General features: G+C 39.7%; 1 protein-coding gene across 2 annotated transcripts in view; it reads left to right on the top strand.

The window, feature by feature from the left end:
* The window catches only part of nbas (NBAS subunit of NRZ tethering complex), a 178,036-nt gene that overhangs the window by 111,572 nt on the left and 48,121 nt on the right, over positions 1–18,343 (top strand). The window contains exons 45-49 of one of the 2 annotated variants that reach the window (XM_026142563.1): positions 1,952–2,292; positions 4,260–4,484; positions 10,313–10,515; positions 14,436–14,525; positions 16,382–16,565. In XM_026142563.1, the coding sequence (XP_025998348.1) occupies positions 1,952–2,292; positions 4,260–4,484; positions 10,313–10,515; positions 14,436–14,525; positions 16,382–16,565 (1,043 nt within the window). Of the gene's footprint in view, positions 1–1,951; positions 2,293–4,259; positions 4,485–10,312; positions 10,516–14,435; positions 14,526–15,204; positions 15,572–16,381; positions 16,566–18,343 lie in introns of those variants that run through there. The other variant, XM_026142564.1, reaches the window with a different exon arrangement.

The raw sequence follows: 18,343 nt of genomic DNA on the forward strand, positions 1-18,343 counted from the left end.
AAGCTTACTTAAAAGAGTTCAGGCTGTGTTTAATAAAGGTGGTCTTACCCAATATTGGCTTTCAAGCTCAAGAGAATTGCACAAACTCTGTTTTAGCCTTATTTACGATATTTGCATAAATTTTGCCACATTTCAATACATTTCGGCCCCTATTTCCCATTTGTCTAGTAAAATATAAAGAATCGAAAGGTGACTCAAGGCTTTTCCACAGTATTCTGTTTTTAAGAAATATTTTATACTGAATGCAGAATAACGTCTTGATTTCAGGGAAGCATGGATAGAGCTGCTAATGTTGCCCTAAACCAGCTTAAAAACACAGAAAATAAAAGAAAATGGATGCACTAGTTTTAAACAGGCAGCATAGGTGCTGACAGTTGCATAAATGCCGTTCAGCCATGGGGAGAACCAAAGTCCATGCTTTATTGCACCACATAAGCTACCAGGAGTTGCAGCATCATGAGTACTAATAGATTAATGCACACGCATATACACACTAAGCCAGATTGACTTTATATGCATGCACAAGCGCATATAGTGACTTTGTGACAATAACACTTTCATGCTAACACTTTCTGTACTGTATGTCTCGCTCTCACTCACTCATTCACACACATGCACACACATACTGTTGAAACATAACCCACGTATTCACACTTCCTGCAGCAAAACTGATACACAGGCTGTTGCCGTGTCTCTGGGGCCTCTAACTTTCTACCAACACTTTCCAACTCTTCTGACATGCTCATTCAAAATGACTCATTTGCAGTCCTGAACAGACACATGCAAACTAGCCCACCCAGATGTACTTACAGAGGCTTTCAGATGTGTTGGAGACAGGTGGTGCTCATCACATTTTCAGACACAGTACCAGGTGACCGTCTGAGCAGGCTCTAGTGGAAAGGGGGAAAGAGAGGCAATATGAGGAGTGGGTGGGGCAGGTGAAGCCGGAGGGAAAGAGTACATATGTAAGTATTTGTGGTTTACATGTCTGTCTGGGCCTGTCTGGAAGGTGTGTGTGTGTTTGTGTATGTGGGTTCAACCTGGAAAGTTTTGTGTGTGTGCGTGTATGCTTGTGATTGTGTGAATGATTTCAAGCAGCATTGACAGAACCTTCCCCACAGGCAGACCCGTGTTAAAATATTTAAAGCCCAGACAGGCCATGTAGCGTTGCTACAGTAATGCGTCTGTCTGATAGTGCTGGAGACCAAGAGCACACCACCGGCTCTCTCGCTCTCTCTCATACACACACACACAAATGCCTACTCCGGGGGTACTGCAGTGGTAAATATGATGCACGCAGACAGTTTGACAGTCAAACTGTACATGTTTGCATGCAGGCAGAGACGGCCGGCACCCCTTTCACACGCAGGTCACACGCGATCCTTGTTGTTCACATCCGCTGTTTACTCTTTCCTGAGATGCTTTTCATCTCCTGATGCTTTTCTGTCATGTGATGGAATATTCAACGTCCTGTGCAAATCTCTCGTCTGCTTGGTTGTCACAGAAAACAGAAAGAATAGTAATACAGAAGCCATGCACTGTATGCACACTATAAAAATGGTACATTGTGTTCCCCTTCCGACACAATGCAATTTTATACTCTGCCGTGGAGAATAAACATGCTTATTGTTCATATGTAAATACTCTTTTTACAATTCCCATTATTGATCTTGATGTTGTAGCAGTAAAAGGACCTTTGTTATGCCATGTTTAAAGTACCTTGAGCTAAACATAAAGCTAATGTAAAGCTACTACAGCTTTTTGTAAGTGTTCAACATCAACCTTGCATACAAAGGAGTGTCAAAGATCCCAGTACACAAGGACAAGGGAGGAGCATCCAAGTATACTTGTTCTTTTTTTTGATGATATAGCTCGAGACTTCAGTGAAGAGGCAAACACATTTTTAAGGTGAAAGTGTTGTAAACGTGTAATATGTCTTTCACGCTTGCAGGTTTGAACTATCGGAAGCTCACGGATGAATCCTCGGATCCACTGGCCACTCTTCAACCAGTGCTGACCAGTCAGAATGTGTTGTCCATCTCCAAACTTGCCAATCGTTTGCCTTTGCCCGGCAGTGGTGGGGCCACGGTGTCCGCCAGTGCAGTCCACGCAGTATGGCTGCAGAAGGTGTTCTGGAAAGGGGACCCCCAGCTGCTGAAGAGACCCCCTCAGAGCGACCAAGACTACCTACACGCTTACGACACTTGTGCCAAATACCTGGACAGGCTGGCCCCTGGCGACGCTGTCCGCTTCCTGGATAACATCACCTTCTCTCTTGATGCATCTAAAAACGTAAGCCTTAATTGGACCAAACAGAGGGGCATTTTTTTCATAGAAATTATTCTATGACGGGGGCGGGGGTCGTTTGAGCAGAAGAGGCTCTATTTTCTATTACTTTCTCAGGTAGGAGCTGTGATAGGTAGACAGTCTCTGGTTAATTGCAGCACAGAAGGTAGTTGGTTTCTGCCGCAAAGGAAGGATTCGTATTTGGTTAAAGGAAAGATTGCGGGGATTTTCACTCACTACATCAAACTGTCATTTTCCTCACTCCTCACTCATCATCGTCGTGCCGGTCTTCTCTAATGCCTGTGGCCCAATTTCTGGAATGCCAAAAGCCCTCTCCTAATTTCAAATACATTATTCTGTTCCCATCCACTTTCTGCAGCCTCAAAGCACATACCAGTCATGATTTATAAAAGAAATTATAAAATTTCACAAGGAATGTCAGCCACATAATTACAGGACTGTGAAAAATTGTCCTGCAGTAGACTTAAAGTGCCTCAGTGCACCTTATCAATAGTAGCCTGCTGTTCTTTTTTTTTCCTTCGCCCTGGCACCCTGCCATCACCCTTCTCCAGACCTTCCCTTTTTTTTCTATTTTTGTCCTGTGTCCCTTCTCTTTCCCTACCACTCCAAGAGAGCTAATTGATCCCTCTTGACTTCAGAGCCAATTAAACTCCAATTCCCAGGAGGCAATGTTTTCCCTTTGTGTTCTTTAACATGCAGATTACCTCTCAGGAAGACACCGTCCACTCCCTCTGCCATTACCATCCCTCTCTTCTCTTTCTTCTGTCCTCCTCGGACGTGCAAAGGGAAAATCGAGTCCCTTCTCACATTTGGGAATGTTTTCGACCTTTTGACCATTGGGTGGCAATGATGAATTGATTCACCGTTGCCATCGTTGATTAATTTCCTACAAGGCCAAGGATTGAAATGCATGCAAAACTTCCCATTGGACATTTTTTTCTGAAGGGAAACAGATTATTGATCTCAGCTAACCTCTTTGGTGGATGCATCCCATCTTACTCAACTTCTAACTTCTTTTCTAACCTTACCCGAGACTCTGACTGATGTTGGCTGTGAATACCTGGATTTGATTCAGTAGGATACACACTTCATAACACATTTGTACAAATACAAACAGAACAAAGGGCGATCGTGGCTGTAACCGGAAGGTTGCTGGTTCGAGCCCCGGCTCGGACAGTCTCGGTCATTGTGTCCTTGGGCAAGACACTTCAACTGCCACCTACTGGTGATGGCCAGAGGGTCCGATGGCGCGATATGGCAGCCTTGTTTCTGTCAGTGTGCCCCAGGGCAGCTGTGGCTACAACTGTAGCTGCCTCCACCAGTGTGTGAATGTGAGAGTGACTTAATAGTGGAATTGTAAAAAGCACTTTGAGGGCCCCGAAAAGCGCTATATAAATGCAATCCATTATTATTATTATTATTATTATTATTATTATTATTATTATTATTATTATTATTATTGTTAAATAAACTCAATTTAAATGAGCGTCTTACTTGCCAGAGAAATGTTCTGACGATCTCGGTGAAGATTACTGCAAATTCAAAATGGGGTATATGTAGCACATGTTGAAAGTGTGAATGTGTGTGTGTCTTGTCGGGGTCTAAGTTTGTGCGTTTCTGTGCAAGCATAAAAACCTCCTGTAGCCCGAGGCCCACTCTTCTCCCCATGAATGGTTAACCTGCTCAGTCTGAATAAAATCAATTACTCCAGGCTGGCAGCTATGATCCCTCTCACTCAAACACACACTCCTTATACACATGCACATGCTACTTAAGTTCCTGATAGTATTGAAATGCAGATAGATTAGGTTGTACCTACCTCTCTTTAACTCGGTCCATTTTAAATGAATTTACGAGTATAGAACTTGAGCACCTCTCTCTTTGCTCAATTCAACACCTCCCCAACTTCCACCTCTCTCCCATTCTCTTTCTTCCATCCATTTCATGTCCAGTTGAGCATCCAAGCGAGGTTGGAGGTGATAAAGCGAGCCACCAAAGCCCTGCGCCAGCTGGGTGAGAAGAACAGGAAGAGAGGAGGTGATGACAGTAGGGAGCAGGAAGGGACGGACCCTGCAGGAATGACTTTTGATGAGGCACTAGCACACCTGCAGCAATCTCAGGCCCACCTGGACACTCTGAGTCATCCCTTCATTCTGTCACTCAAAGACAGCCAGGAGGTAAGCCCCATCTGCCAAACACTTGAGCCATTTTATTCTTTTTCGGAGAGTGAGATTTGCTCTTTGTGTAAATGTGCTTTTAATGATCCATTGAAAGAACACACAAAGTTTAAGAGCGATATTTGCCAGCTGGTTAATTAAATTGGGGACAGAATTATTCTTTAGCACGCAGTACAATGTATCGTGCAATCATTCTAATCCACAAACTTAAGTGGTAAATAATTACAACTATTATCCAGCCAAACCCAGTTTGTTTTCATGGGAAACACAAAGAAACACAAAGAATTTGCATAAAAAATGATGCAAAAATCAAAAACGCATGAGCTGATCTACTTTTCAAAGAAATGAGGCATGTGGCTAGTCACACAAAAATGGTTCCAAAATAAAGCTAGCTTGTTTGTGTGGATGGATTATTAATATCATTATTTATGTTTTTGTGTGTACTGTATATATAAAAGAATCATTACTGTTAAAAGAGCAAATTCTTCAGTTGCTTCTAACTTCTGCTTTTAACTGATCAGCTGATCAGCAGCATCCATGTATAAACTCAGTCAATTCAGAAGTCTTACATTCATAGTGCTGTGCAAAAGTCTTGAGCCACCTCTCATCTCTTTATATTTTGGTAAAATGGGGGAATGAGTTTAGCGATTTCTTGAAATGTGCAACCATTGATGCAAATACAGTATATAAGAAGAGTTTGTACCATTCTAACAGCCTGAAAGTCAATATTTGGTACAACCACCTTTATTCTTCAACACAGCTTGAACTCTTTCAGACAAGCTTTCTTGTAATTTATTTGAACAGAAAGCCTATTTTATGCCTGTCAAACTTTGTTATCTTTGGCATTTTTCATAGACTCAGCTAAAGAAATGAGAACAAATTATGTTTCTGCAACAGGCTGCTAGTAACAAAGTGTCTAAAAATAAGTTTTAAATGAGTTTTTTAAGCTGTCTGTTATTAGTAGGCACAACAGCGTTTCATCCCTTGAGCTCGGTGTATCTTTGGCTCCTTGGAAGCAAAATCAGTGAAGAAATGCAATCCCCACACAAATGCAATTGCCTATGGAACGGTAAGTTTAATAGTCCCTGAAGTGAAGAAGACATTTGACTCTCACTTCTTACTTCTTTGCCAGTTCATAAGGTCACCTTTGGCTGGACATACAAATGGTGCCTGCATATTTTATTTATTTATTTATTTTTTAGAAAGAGGGGCAATACATATTAATGAACATTTTAACAAATGTAAATATGCCAGATTATAGCCTTGGGCTAATTTCCATCTGCATATACAGTACTTGTAACGCTTGTGTCTATGTGTGGGTATGTGTGTTGTATATTTTGGGGGTGGTTCTGCTCGGCTAAGCTCTTCCCAGCCTCAGAAAGGCCAGTCAAGGGTATATTAATGTAAATCTGTGGTCTGCTGTTTCAAATGAGCCCTGCCGTATGGACGCATATACGGTACAAGCACCATGCTGTATCTCATTAAGCAAAGTCACACTGACTTACCCCACTGTCACCTCGCTGTGGCTGTCTGTGTGTGTATACACAGTCTGAATCTGGGGCTAGAGGGAGGGGACATTATAACTTGGCGAGCTAAGTGTTGCTATGCGACAAGATATCATTGAAAACTGGTGATTTCTGACCCCCACACTGTGCAAGTTAATAATATTTTGTCCCAGTTTTAACTGTGTTTAAAAGCACATACCCTCCATAATAGAGTGGAAGACACAAGAATTACCAGGCAGAGCTTTAGGGCAGAGTCACTGATGCATACATGGGTGCACACACACTTACACAAGCACACACACAAACACTGCATCCTCTATGTATAACTTTCCTTTTTTTGGTGGAGGATGTAATTGTATCCTTGGAGATGTATTAAAATAATGGATATAAGAACCAGAAAGGGGCAGATAGGTAGGGAGAGATAGATACAAGAAGCTCTGTAGGCTCTGTTTGGCTATACTGTGGTCGTTTATCAAGTGTACGTGACCAGCTGCTAGAAATATTGTTAAACCTTTCTAACACAAAGAATCTAACACAGAGGCCTTGACCTACAATAAGGACATCAAATGGCATGTTCTTGATATTGTAAATAGTGATTTTTAAACTATTAACTCGTGCAATTGTGAGAAAAACAGCAAAGAAAATAATAACAACAGATCGTGTGATTTGTCTCTGCAGCAGCAGGGCTATTCCTTTCTATGTTCCATATTCCTTTTGATGTGGTGAATCACATACTGTGGGCTATGAAAACCATGTCCTTGATAATTACACTTTAGAGTAGTATATAATATTAACAAAATTAACAATAGCCTTATTTTTCATCCACACACTGAGGCTGCACAATGATACACAGAGTGGCTAAGATCTCCATTATCCTACCAGCGTCCCCCGTATCCTCCAGGTGAAATGGGAATCCCTATTACATGCCCTTTTTTCCCCTAGCTGCTACTCTTTGGAGGAGCCTCATACCCGCTACTTTCTTTGTCCTTAAACTCTCTTGTGATCATAGCTAAGGATTGGAACAGAGAGCAATGAATTGAGAGCTTAGTTTCATGACACACTCATCATGTCATCATCATGTCCATTTCCTCTAACTGGCGCTTTACTTAAAGTGCTAATTTTTTCTGACAGGCATTCGTGGTCTGGCTCTTGGCACTGAGTGCTGCAGAATGCATCCGTGAAACTAAAAGGATATCCACAAAAGAGATGTTACACAACAAGACACTCTTCAGGCTTTAGCTGATATTATGCTTTGAAATTGAATATACAGAGAAAATATCATGCATATTTGATATTCCTAGCATAAATATGATGTCAACATAAGGAATGTATGTATTTGAGTAACCTGAATACTTACCAGCACATTAGTTCGGTACACCTGTTCAACTGCACATTAGGGCAAATATGCTAATCACAGAGCAATACCTAAGGGCATTTAAGTATGAAGACCGGGTCAAGACGACCTGCTGAGGTTCAAACTGAAAATCAGAATGAGGAAGAATGGTAATCTAAGTGACTTTCCACATGGCATCATTATTGGTGGCAGACAGTCTAGTCTATTTCAAAAACATCTGATCTGTTAGGGTTATTCTGCAAAACCATTTCCAGGGTTTACAGAGAATGATCCAAAAAAGAGAAAATCCAGTGAGCGGCAGTTCTTTGGGTGAAAATGCACTGTTGATGTCAGAGGTCACAGGAGAATTGCCAGACTGCTTTGAGCTGATAGGGATAGTTAGAACAAAGGTATGCAGAGCATCTCTGAATGCACAACACGTTGAACCCACAGTCATCGGTTAAAGATGGGCAACAGTTCACACAAGCTCACGTTGTCAGGTAGCAACATTGGGATAGTAGAAGTCCAATTTAATGTAAACAATATGAATGTCGTTTATACACCACAATGAGCCTGATTAGCTGACTCATGTTCAACCCTTTGCGACCATAATGAGCCCATCTTCTAATGGCTCCTTCCAGTAGGATAACTCACCATATCACAGAAGCCCAAATCATGTCAAACTGGTTTCTTGAACATGACAATAAGTTCATTTCAGATGCACACCAGATTGCAGTTCACACCATATTTCAATCCTTTGGGGCATGATAGAATAGGAGATTCACATTATTGATGTGCAGCTGACATATCTGCAGAAAATATGTGATGCTGTCATGTCGATGTGAGCCAGAATCTCTGAGGAGTGTTTCCAGCACCTTGTTGAATCTGTTTAAACATGTGCCAAACACCTTCACTGTTAAAATAGCTTATAGATTTGGACGATTTCCAAGTGGTATTTTAATGGTGGATTTGGAAAAGACACACAAGACACAGAAAGCAGACATTACATTTCCTGATACTGCGACTGAACTGTCTGAATGTAGCTTCCTGCTGAGAGGTTGTATCAAAAAGCGACCTTAGTTTAGGAGGAGGGTCTTTCAATGGCTTGAGCTCAATTCTACTGCAGCTGCAACAGGCACTGAAGGGTTTGTGATTAGACTGAATGTTGGAAGGTTCCCTGGGGAACATGACAGCATTGCAGCAAACGCACACCAAATCCATCTTTTATGCATGAAATTGAACCGCATTTATGACTTCTGCAGCTGCCTGGGCTGAAGTTTCCTTCTTGCTCTCTGGACCTGTCTTAATTTTTTCTAGTGCTTGACTTGTTGTATGTCACTGACCCTGAAAGTATTTACAATGTTGTTTGAAATTGGACACATGAGGAACACATTTTAATTGAAGGTTTTTGCTCATTAATTAGTGTAAATATTGAACTGGGATGACCAGTAATCATCCCTCCAAAACAATATGCAGTGCTTTTACTTTATATGCCATGTAAAAAAAAAAAAAAAAAAAAAAAAAGGTTTATAGAATGAATAGTGAAAAGTGGCCATGGTTCAACAATGATTAATGAAACAAATCAAGATGGGATAGAGTAATTACTGAATCCTTTCATGCATATACTTTGAGAACTGGAGCGAGGTGTTTAAGTTCATGTTTTTCTTACAACTAATTAAAATATGGATATCTTTAGAAGTGCATTATTTTTCAAAACTTATTCTGAAGGAGTTATTTATTTGGTCATTAAAGTAGTAGTAAAAACAATATGCTGAAACTCATGAAGCATGTTTTTTTTTATATTAGGTGCACTTACTAACTGCTAGTACAGTGCCGTATTGGACACCATGTGTGAAAGGAGGAAAGTATCAGCAATTAAATAACCTTTAGCTTCTGGCAACTCCAAAGACCTTGTCAGCCTTATCCTCTGGCATTTGTGCTTGTAGCGTTTAGCTGAAAAGTCAGATAGGGGTGTAAAATGTAATAACCAGAGGCATGTGACCATGCATTAATAGAGCCAAAAGCCTGATAATGACACTCACACATTGAAAATGTCTGCATGTGACACAGAAGAGTAAATGGTAATGTACAGTGCCAGGAAAAGCATTTGTCCTCTTTCTGATGTCTTAGTTTATTTGCATATTTGTCACACTTAAGCTTTAATATTAGACTCAGATACCTGATTAAATGCAAAATGCAGTTTTAAATTTTTCATTTATTAAGGAAAAAGGTTATCCAAACCTACTTTGGCCTACTGTATGTGAAAAAAATAATTAACTCCTAAACCTAATAAGTGGTTGCGCCACCCTTGGCAACACTATCGCCACCATGTTGGACTGGTGGGTTGATTTTTTTTTTTTTTTTTTTTTTTTTTTTTTTTTTTTTTTAATGAATTGCTGTATTACTTTTAGATGTAACGGGACTCAAACCTCCCACTCATCAGTCCACAGAATATTTTCATATAGATGTGTTTTTCTTTGGTAATTGTTCTTTTCGGTCAGCAGTAGTTTTCGTCTTGAAATTCTCCCATGGATGCGTTTTTGCCCAGTCTCTTTCTTATTGAAGAGTCATGAACTCTGACCTTAACTAATGTAAGTTAGGGCTGCAGTTGTTCTGGGTTCTTTTGTAACCTCCTGGATGGGTCATCAATGCACTCTGCACAGCTTTAAATTTGCAAATTATTACATTCTGTTTTTCAAAAGAGGTTATGATTGTGAACCTAACTAAATACATTTTGTACTCCCTACGACACACGTGTCCTTGATCTCTGACAATTTTGTGCACTTTTTTAACAGTGCCTTTTCTCCCCTTAAGAACTCTTTCTGTCATCTCATTAATATTAGTTTGTCTCTAATGTCTTAATATTTTATGGCCCCTAAAAAGACTGTGATCTTGTACGTTGAGATTAAGTCTACTACCTCAGTCTTTAATCATTATTTTTAACATCATTGTGTTTCGCTACTTTTTTCCATGTTTTGTTCCTGTTCTAGGAGCAGCTGCGGGCCTACAGTCAACTTTACGATTTGTCCCGTTCTGAGAGGTCAAAAGTCTGCGAGTTAGCAGTCACTATGGCAACTGATGGACAGCCCCTGGAGCAGATTGGAGAGCTTCTGCGCGTCACTGTTGGATCCTTAGACCTGTCTCTCAAAAGTGTCCTTCACGATGCTGTGGAGAGAGTAGTCGCTGCACTCAGGTATTTTATTTTCGATGTGAAAGGTTCTTGATGTTCTACAGTATATGCAAAAAAACTCTGAGGTGTCAAGTGCTGACAATACCTATGTACATACTGAGATAGTTTGCAAAGATATGCACTGCCAAATGTTAGTTAATCTTCTTTTAGTAACTTCCCAACAATGCCCCAACATGCACAATGACAGAGAATCTTGAATCTTGAAATATGCATAATTTTGAGAAAAACAGCACTTTCTGTAATGGCTTGGTAATAACATGTTAATAATGGATTAATGTTTGATAAGCAGTTTGTTAATAAAGAGGCATTAACTAAGTAAATGCAATATGCAATTACCAAATTAACAACCAAGTAGCAGCTTGTTATTACTAATGTAATAAGAGACCACAAATGGTAGTAATGTAGACATTTAAAAGGACCAATGAGGCAAAATGACTAGTGCAACAATGTAATCTTTTTTTTTTTTTTTTTTTTTTTTTCTGGTTTGATTTTTTTTTTTATTTCAGCCTACAGTCATGTGAAGGAAGGAAGCTTTCACAGGACTCTAAGCAGTCCTGTGAAATATTAAGTACATCTTTACTGTTTTCAGAGAAGTTAGGATGGTAAATAGCAGTCAGGTGATGCTGATCAAATTTGTGAGCGCCTCAGTAAAAGCAGAGGTTTTGGCAGTTGGTGTAATAATGTAATAATAATGTAACAATGTAATAATCTTAATTATTAACTCTATTAACACATAAATATTACTGTTTTTATGGAACTGTAATATAAAGCGCTACTCACTTTTTTCCCAAAAGGTGGATGAGCTATGAAACTGTAATCATGAGGTGAGCAGCTTAGTTTAAAGCTGAAAGCAGGGGAAAACTTGTAATCTGGGATTCATAAAAAAACAAAACCACAGCTTTCAGAGATTCTCCATCTCAAGACATCCAAACGTTGGTAACTCTGGTTCTCCTCTTAAAACATTTTTAGCTAAAGCTCTTTTTCAGTAGAAAAAACACACACACATAAAAAACCTGAAAAGTTGCCTTCAGCTGAATGCTCTGGACTGCACTCTGCCATTTCACTTTTACCATGCTGTAAGGGAGCTCATTCTGTAGTCTCTTTATAAATGCAGAGAGTGCTAAGACCTTCAAAGGCAGGGGTTTAGAAGCACCAGCATCCACAGTTGGCTGCATTGGCTGCCAATTGTGACCATTTCTCCACTATATATAAGTGTGTGTGTGAATTTTTTTTTTTTTTTTTTTTTTTTTTTTTTTGAGAAAAGGGTGTCAATAGCATTCAGAGACCAGTTGATCAAATCCATAATTCTCTTTAGGTTTTAGAAACAGACTGTGAGAGAGTAGAACTAAGCAGGGAAGATAAGGGAGAGGAGAAAAAGTGTGTCCGCCTCCTCCGAGAGCCAAAAGGATCACATACAGAAACCTGTACAAAGAGATCAAACCGCTACACACCTCTTACTGCAATCAAATTCTTTACTGCAGCCTAGCTAAAATAGCAAAAATAAATAAACAATGTATACATCTCAAGCTTCAATTCAAGTCAAAAAAATATCTTAATTCTCCGCCTGATGTCTGAAGCTAGTGATTATTTTTGTGGCTGTAAATCATAGCTTGTGTTGCACAATGCTAGACCCCCTTTTAGTCCCAAGTTGTTCAGAAAATTGTTAATATTAGGACAGTGTTGAAAAATTACAGTTGTACAGTAATCTTGTGTGCTGTGTGCTATCAAACATACCACCAGCTGTGACAAGCAGAATAAAGGAATAGGAAAATTTAAGATGTCAGGTTGCTACGTGTGGCTCCCTTTTGTGCTAATTTAATCTTTTTTTCACATTCGCTGTTGCGCCTTGCCAAACAACATTATCATCTACACGTAACCCTTTCATTATCTGTCAGTGCAGATTGTATGGAAAAATTAATGTATTTTTATAACTATCCAGACAAAGCGAAGTGTCTACATTCAGCTCAAAAGCAGGCTTTTGAACATACTGTGCGCCACCTGCTGACACCACCTACGACCTGATCTTTGTTGGTTGTTATCTGAAAATATACTGTATATATATCTGTCCACTTTGGGCTGAGCATGTTGGTGGGAAGAACACTGTCAAAACAAATGCCTGAAGTGTTGAACTGAATCTGCAGTAGCTGCCTGTGGGAGTTGGGCTCACAGTCTTTTATTGGTGTTTTCCTGCTCCCAGAATTCAAAAGGAAGGCAGAGATGATTCACCAAGATGTGTCTGCAGATGTGCTAGATGTAAGGGCCGCGGTAAACACTTTGTATAACATTGTATAACATCCAACGAATACATGTATATGTTTGTTACTTAGTTTCTTGAGAAGAAGTGAGCTAAAACCCATTATAGAGAGTTGTTTTGATTTAACATACTGGAAGATGATTTTTTAAATGATTTTGCTTTTTGCTCAGACAGGCAGACCAGCGAGCAGGGTTTTACTGACAAAACCAGATATCATCAGGCCATCTGATTGGCTTGATAAATGAGTATCACCCGCTGTGATTATAATCCTGCCTCATTTCCAGCTTTTTTTATAGCTGCTCAATGGTGCATGCTTCAGATAAATGGCACCTGAATCTGCAGACACACACACACGCACAGGCACTCACACACACATTTGTATTTGTATAGACTTGGAGGTCATTATCCCTAATGAACACACACACATACACACTTTATTGCGTGCACATGTTCTTCCCTTTTCTCTGATTCATTATCTTTTTTATAATTAATGCAGCCTGATACAGCTGTTCCCCTCCAGATCTCACTCTGCTCCCATACACACACACACACACACACACACACACACACACACACACACACACACACACACACACACACACACACACACACAGAGTCTGGGTGTGTGTGTCAGGTGCAAGACTGCACACAGAGAGAGTCCTATTTATTCTCTGGGGGTTTTCTTTACCTTGAACACGTCACTCCGTGTTCTTACATTATGAATATCCCTTTATGCGTCGACTGCGTGTGGCTGCGAGCGTGCGTTTCCGTAGTTTCGGGGCTTTCTTGAAGCATTGTGTTTGGCAGTTATGAATGAGGCGGTCTTGTTTTTGGCTCTCTCAAAGCCTTGAGTCTGGTACAGCAGGCATCCCTGAGCCTCACACTAATAGCCGTCTTTTGTATCTGTCATAACTGCTTTGTTTGTGTGTGTTTAAATTCAAAATGTAAGTAGTGAAACCCAATAAAGAAAATGCTGCGTCATCTTTCCACTTCTTGCCCAGATCATCTGTATGTTGTGTGTGTATAAAGCGTGTGTGTGTGTGTGTGTGTATATTGTGTAGGCAGTTATATATATTGGCCGGGGCATACGTTTATTTGTGTATGTGTATGGATACAATTCCAGCAGAAAAGTGGAAGTGAGTCGGGGGAAATCACCTTTTTTCCCTCCCCTTTGTTTCTTTCTTTCGTTGTGAAAAATGGCCTGTGAACATATGGTGCACACACACACATACAGCAGCACCCAGAGCCACTCTACAAATGCACTAATGATGTACCTTCTTAAGCTTACCTACTATTATGTGGATTTAAACCTCATCTCATTACGCCTCTTTTTATCATCTTTAAATTATTAAAATTAACGTGTTCTTGTAAATTTCCACCGGGCTCGATGAGCTTGTCACATTGGAGATGGCTATTAATGGGTTTTTTTTCTGTTTCATCTTGTCTGTAAGACTTGAAATAATTTTATGATTGTTAATTTAACAAAGGTTCACTACCTTCAAACATTTAATTGCCGCCAGACACATTTTTAACTAACACCGTCCCTGAGAAGGAAGCCTTTGATTTTTTTTTTTTAAGTTGCTGTCCCTTGACATTGTGCTAATTTGAAAATCTTATCTTAATTAGCTGATTATGTAAGATGATCGTGGTGATGTGGTTTGTTTTTCAGTGGAGACCCATGCGCCCTGACAAATTACCCACAACCCCTCAGGGTCCTGGAGGCCATGGTGACTGCTGTGCACAACAGTGTGCAGAGTGGGTAGGTTACATCTGTCATCTCATACAACATACTTACAGTGACCCATTCTCTGATTTCCTTTGTAGTCCCTAAACTAAACTGTCCTCACACAGCCAATGTCACAGCACTTAATCGCTTGTATTTTGAGTTTTATGTAAATCAACTAAGCCTTAAAGATTTTCTTCAGCTTTTGTCACCCTCTCTTTGCACTCTGCATCTTTTCAGTTCTATTCGGGGGCTGAAATTAACACCTGCTGAGTGTTAAATATCAGTTAAATATCTGATAAATAAATGAAGATAAACTGACAAAAGGCACCTGGCAGCCTGTCTTGTAGCTCTTTTTGACGACGAAAACATTTTGACAGCATCTATTGCACCCTGGTCAGCTTTTTCATGACAAAAAGACAAACAAGGCACATGAAAACAAGGGATCTGTGACAAAAGAACCTTAAATTAATGCATTATAGTGCAGTCATGCCCACTGCATTACTTTGGAAAATGTGAAATTTCAAAGAAGAATGGCATAAATAGTAGACTTTTAACTTCTTACTGACAAAGACATAACATATAGCCGGTTACATGCTAGAGTACGTAACAGATAACCTAAACTATTTGTTTTTATTGTTGGTATTCTATTCAATGTAATAACCAAAGATAAACATATGGAGCTACCCACTATAGCAAACTCTTTTTTTCCCAGATTCCCTTCCTGACCCAAACCCAAAGTGAATTTCCGGCTGGAAACCTCCGCTTGCCAAGCAAAAGTGTTAACCACTACACCATTGGAGGAACCTTTGAATTCACAGACATTTGCTGTTTTTCTTAATTAATGATAAAGTTCTTAATTGTTTTGAAAATGTCCTTATTACTACACAAGTGTTTACATCATGTAAAGTGGAAGAATTGAGATATATTGTTAAAATTTCCCATTTTACTGTTAAGTCATCTCAGTAGTAATGGTAATTTTATTTATATAGCGCATTTCATTACATGTGATAGGTGAAATCCGCGAAGTAGTCAACTTTATTTTTTTACAATTATTATAGATGTTTTAAGGCTGTAAAACCCCTCACTATACACTTTATACATTTTTCTCAGACAGGTATGAACATTTTCACACTTTTCTCTCTTGTTTAAAGACCCTCAAAGTTCAAACCTTCGTAGAAAAATAAGTCGGTATTATAGAATGAAACCAAAGATCAAACCCTGTTTTCAGGTCCAAAACATGGGAATAGAGCAGCTGCGAGAGAATTCAACATTAATGAATCAATGGTACGGAAGTAGGGGAAGCAAGAAGAATGAGTTGAGTAAAATTTGACGTATCTGACTGTTTTGTTTCGCTTAATGTGCTTCATAATGCGACATGCCTTATGGTCCGAAAAATACGGTAACTTCTATCTTCCTTTAGCATGTCCAGAAGTCCAACTTTTTGTGCGACGGTTAGCATCGTCCTCTGCCTTTTGGGTGCTACCGCAGGTGTCTTTGACGGTGCAAAACATTTCGTCGACATTGTTGTGTTTGTTGGGGAGAAAACTTACACAGATATAGGACTTCAGAGTCACATTGCTAGCGATCAAAGATTTATGTAAATTTGACAACTTTGACACAACGTAACTGTAGCTATAGTTGAATCATTTAGTTTGTAAAAAAAACCAACAGAATAACATACTCAGTTTCCTACAGCTCAGTTTAACGTCCTCAAATCTTTGTGCAAACTGTCTAACAGGCAATTTCTTGTTTCTTGAATGAAACAAGTAAACTACTTGGTAACATTTAGACATCTTAGTGTGAACTCTACACCTTGTCTCTCAATCTCTGTCTCTTTATCTGTACCTCACTTTGCCTGCTGTCAACCTCCCTCTCAAATCCTTCTGCAGTGACAGTACCGTCACTTCAGATGACCTCCTGGCTTGGCTGCGTCCATTCTGCGGTGACGCATCTCTGCCCGTTCGGCCTCGCATCGACGTGCTGCAAATTCTGGAGAGTAACTTCAGCCTCGGAGACAGTGACGTTCGTCTTCTGCTGCTTTACAGGACTCAGGCTGTTCTCAGGGACAGAGAGGTAATGTTACTGATGCTCTCACACGTGTTTGAAGTTATGAAGATTTAACCCTCATGCTAACAAAGTGAGAAATATACTTTACTTGACAAACAAAGTGCTCTACAGAAGCACATGGAAAACTATCTACAGATGGGTAGAGAGGTCTGAATTTCCTGTTGTCCATGCTTGTACAAAAGAAAATAGAAGCAGAGAAGATAAAAAGGAAAATGGAAAGAGAAGAGAATCATTAGTGTGAAGACATACAAAAACGAATGTGTTAATTTTAATAGCACCATCAAAAAATAGTATTAAATGGTTGTGATCATACAAAAAAACTTGAATATAACATCTTTGGGATTATTCTCGTTTATGATGGACTCAGACAGTTGGAAAAATCCACAGTCTCCAACCTAAAGACCACAGGGAGTCGTTTTCAGTGGGCACATGGCATGGATAACTTGCACAGCTTCATATCCAAGTTTTGGAGCAATACACTGTCGTCCAGAAAACTGTCTTGCTCATTTCAGCAATGCTCTGCTAGACAACATTTTGCATTTTGCAAATCATTAAATTATATTTTTAATTACATTTGACACAACTTTGTTTTCTCTCTTTTTTTAAAAAACAAAAAACAAAAACAAAACAGGATGTCACATTTAGTGTAAAATAAAGTAGCTCCATTCTAAAAGATGTCAGTGTAGGAAAAGTGCCTCAGTTTCTTGACAACATGAACACATGTCAGTGGAATCTACTTAACTTTGAATGTGTGGAAACAAGTTCTTAGATGTAATTAGAGATAAAAACTATGAGTCTGAAGCTTGTAACCCACAGTGGGTTTTGCACAAGCTCCTACAACCAGGTGTTAAAAATCATACTAAGGGATAAATGTTTAGATTTGAAATAACTGCATAAATATATGTGAGTATTACTAATCCGTATGTGTCATTTGCATATTTGCAGTAGTATGTAACATATGTATGTATGTATGTGTGTGGCTGTGGCTCTCCCCTCCTCCCTCCCTGGTATAGCAGACAGCTGACTGGCTAGTCACTAAGTTATTTGACTGACTAATTAATGGCCCAAGCTGGATAATTAGTGTGTAAATGTATGCAGGCAGCCTTGGGCCATTGTCAGCGCAGGTAGACAGGTGTGTGGGCCCGGACTCTTTAACTAATTAGGCGAACTCCTAACATTTGGCAGGTTCTGATGAAATATACACACACACACACACACACACACACGCACACTTAACAGAGCGTACATGCAAGGGATCTGTTAATTAATCTTTTAAAAGAAGTCACGTTGTAAGAACCAGACTCGTTTCAGATGAAGTGCCACTTTCTCTCATCTCTCCCTAAGGCAGCCAAAAGGCCTTTAAGTGTGAGAGTGGGGTTCTTGTAGCCAAATGTCTGTTTTAACGTTGATTATTCAAGATTTTTGACTGTTGAAAATGCTTTTTGTGTTTTCACATCTGTACTGACACTCTCGTCCAAACGCATGCACAACAACGCGCACTCACTCTTTTATTTATTACATTTTGCCTTAATAATTGTAGCAACTTTTCATTGTGTCAGCTGCTCGACTGGAAGCAGTTGCACATTAATCATGTTGGCTAGGCCGGTACCACCCGTAAGCAGAGCTGGCACTGACAGCAGGAAGCTGCCCCAAGGCCACGCCGGAGACTTTGTTGTGGCCCACTCTGACCTTATCATGCTGGCTTACAGCCTGAAAGGGAGAAAAAGTGTAGGAAAAGGGGAGAAGTGGTGCTCGCTTAGAAGAAATAAAAAAAAAAAGTCAGA

Source organism: Astatotilapia calliptera, chromosome 15 (assembly GCF_900246225.1).
Source record: "Astatotilapia calliptera chromosome 15, fAstCal1.2, whole genome shotgun sequence".
In the NCBI taxonomy this organism is placed as follows: domain Eukaryota; kingdom Metazoa; phylum Chordata; class Actinopteri; order Cichliformes; family Cichlidae; genus Astatotilapia; species Astatotilapia calliptera.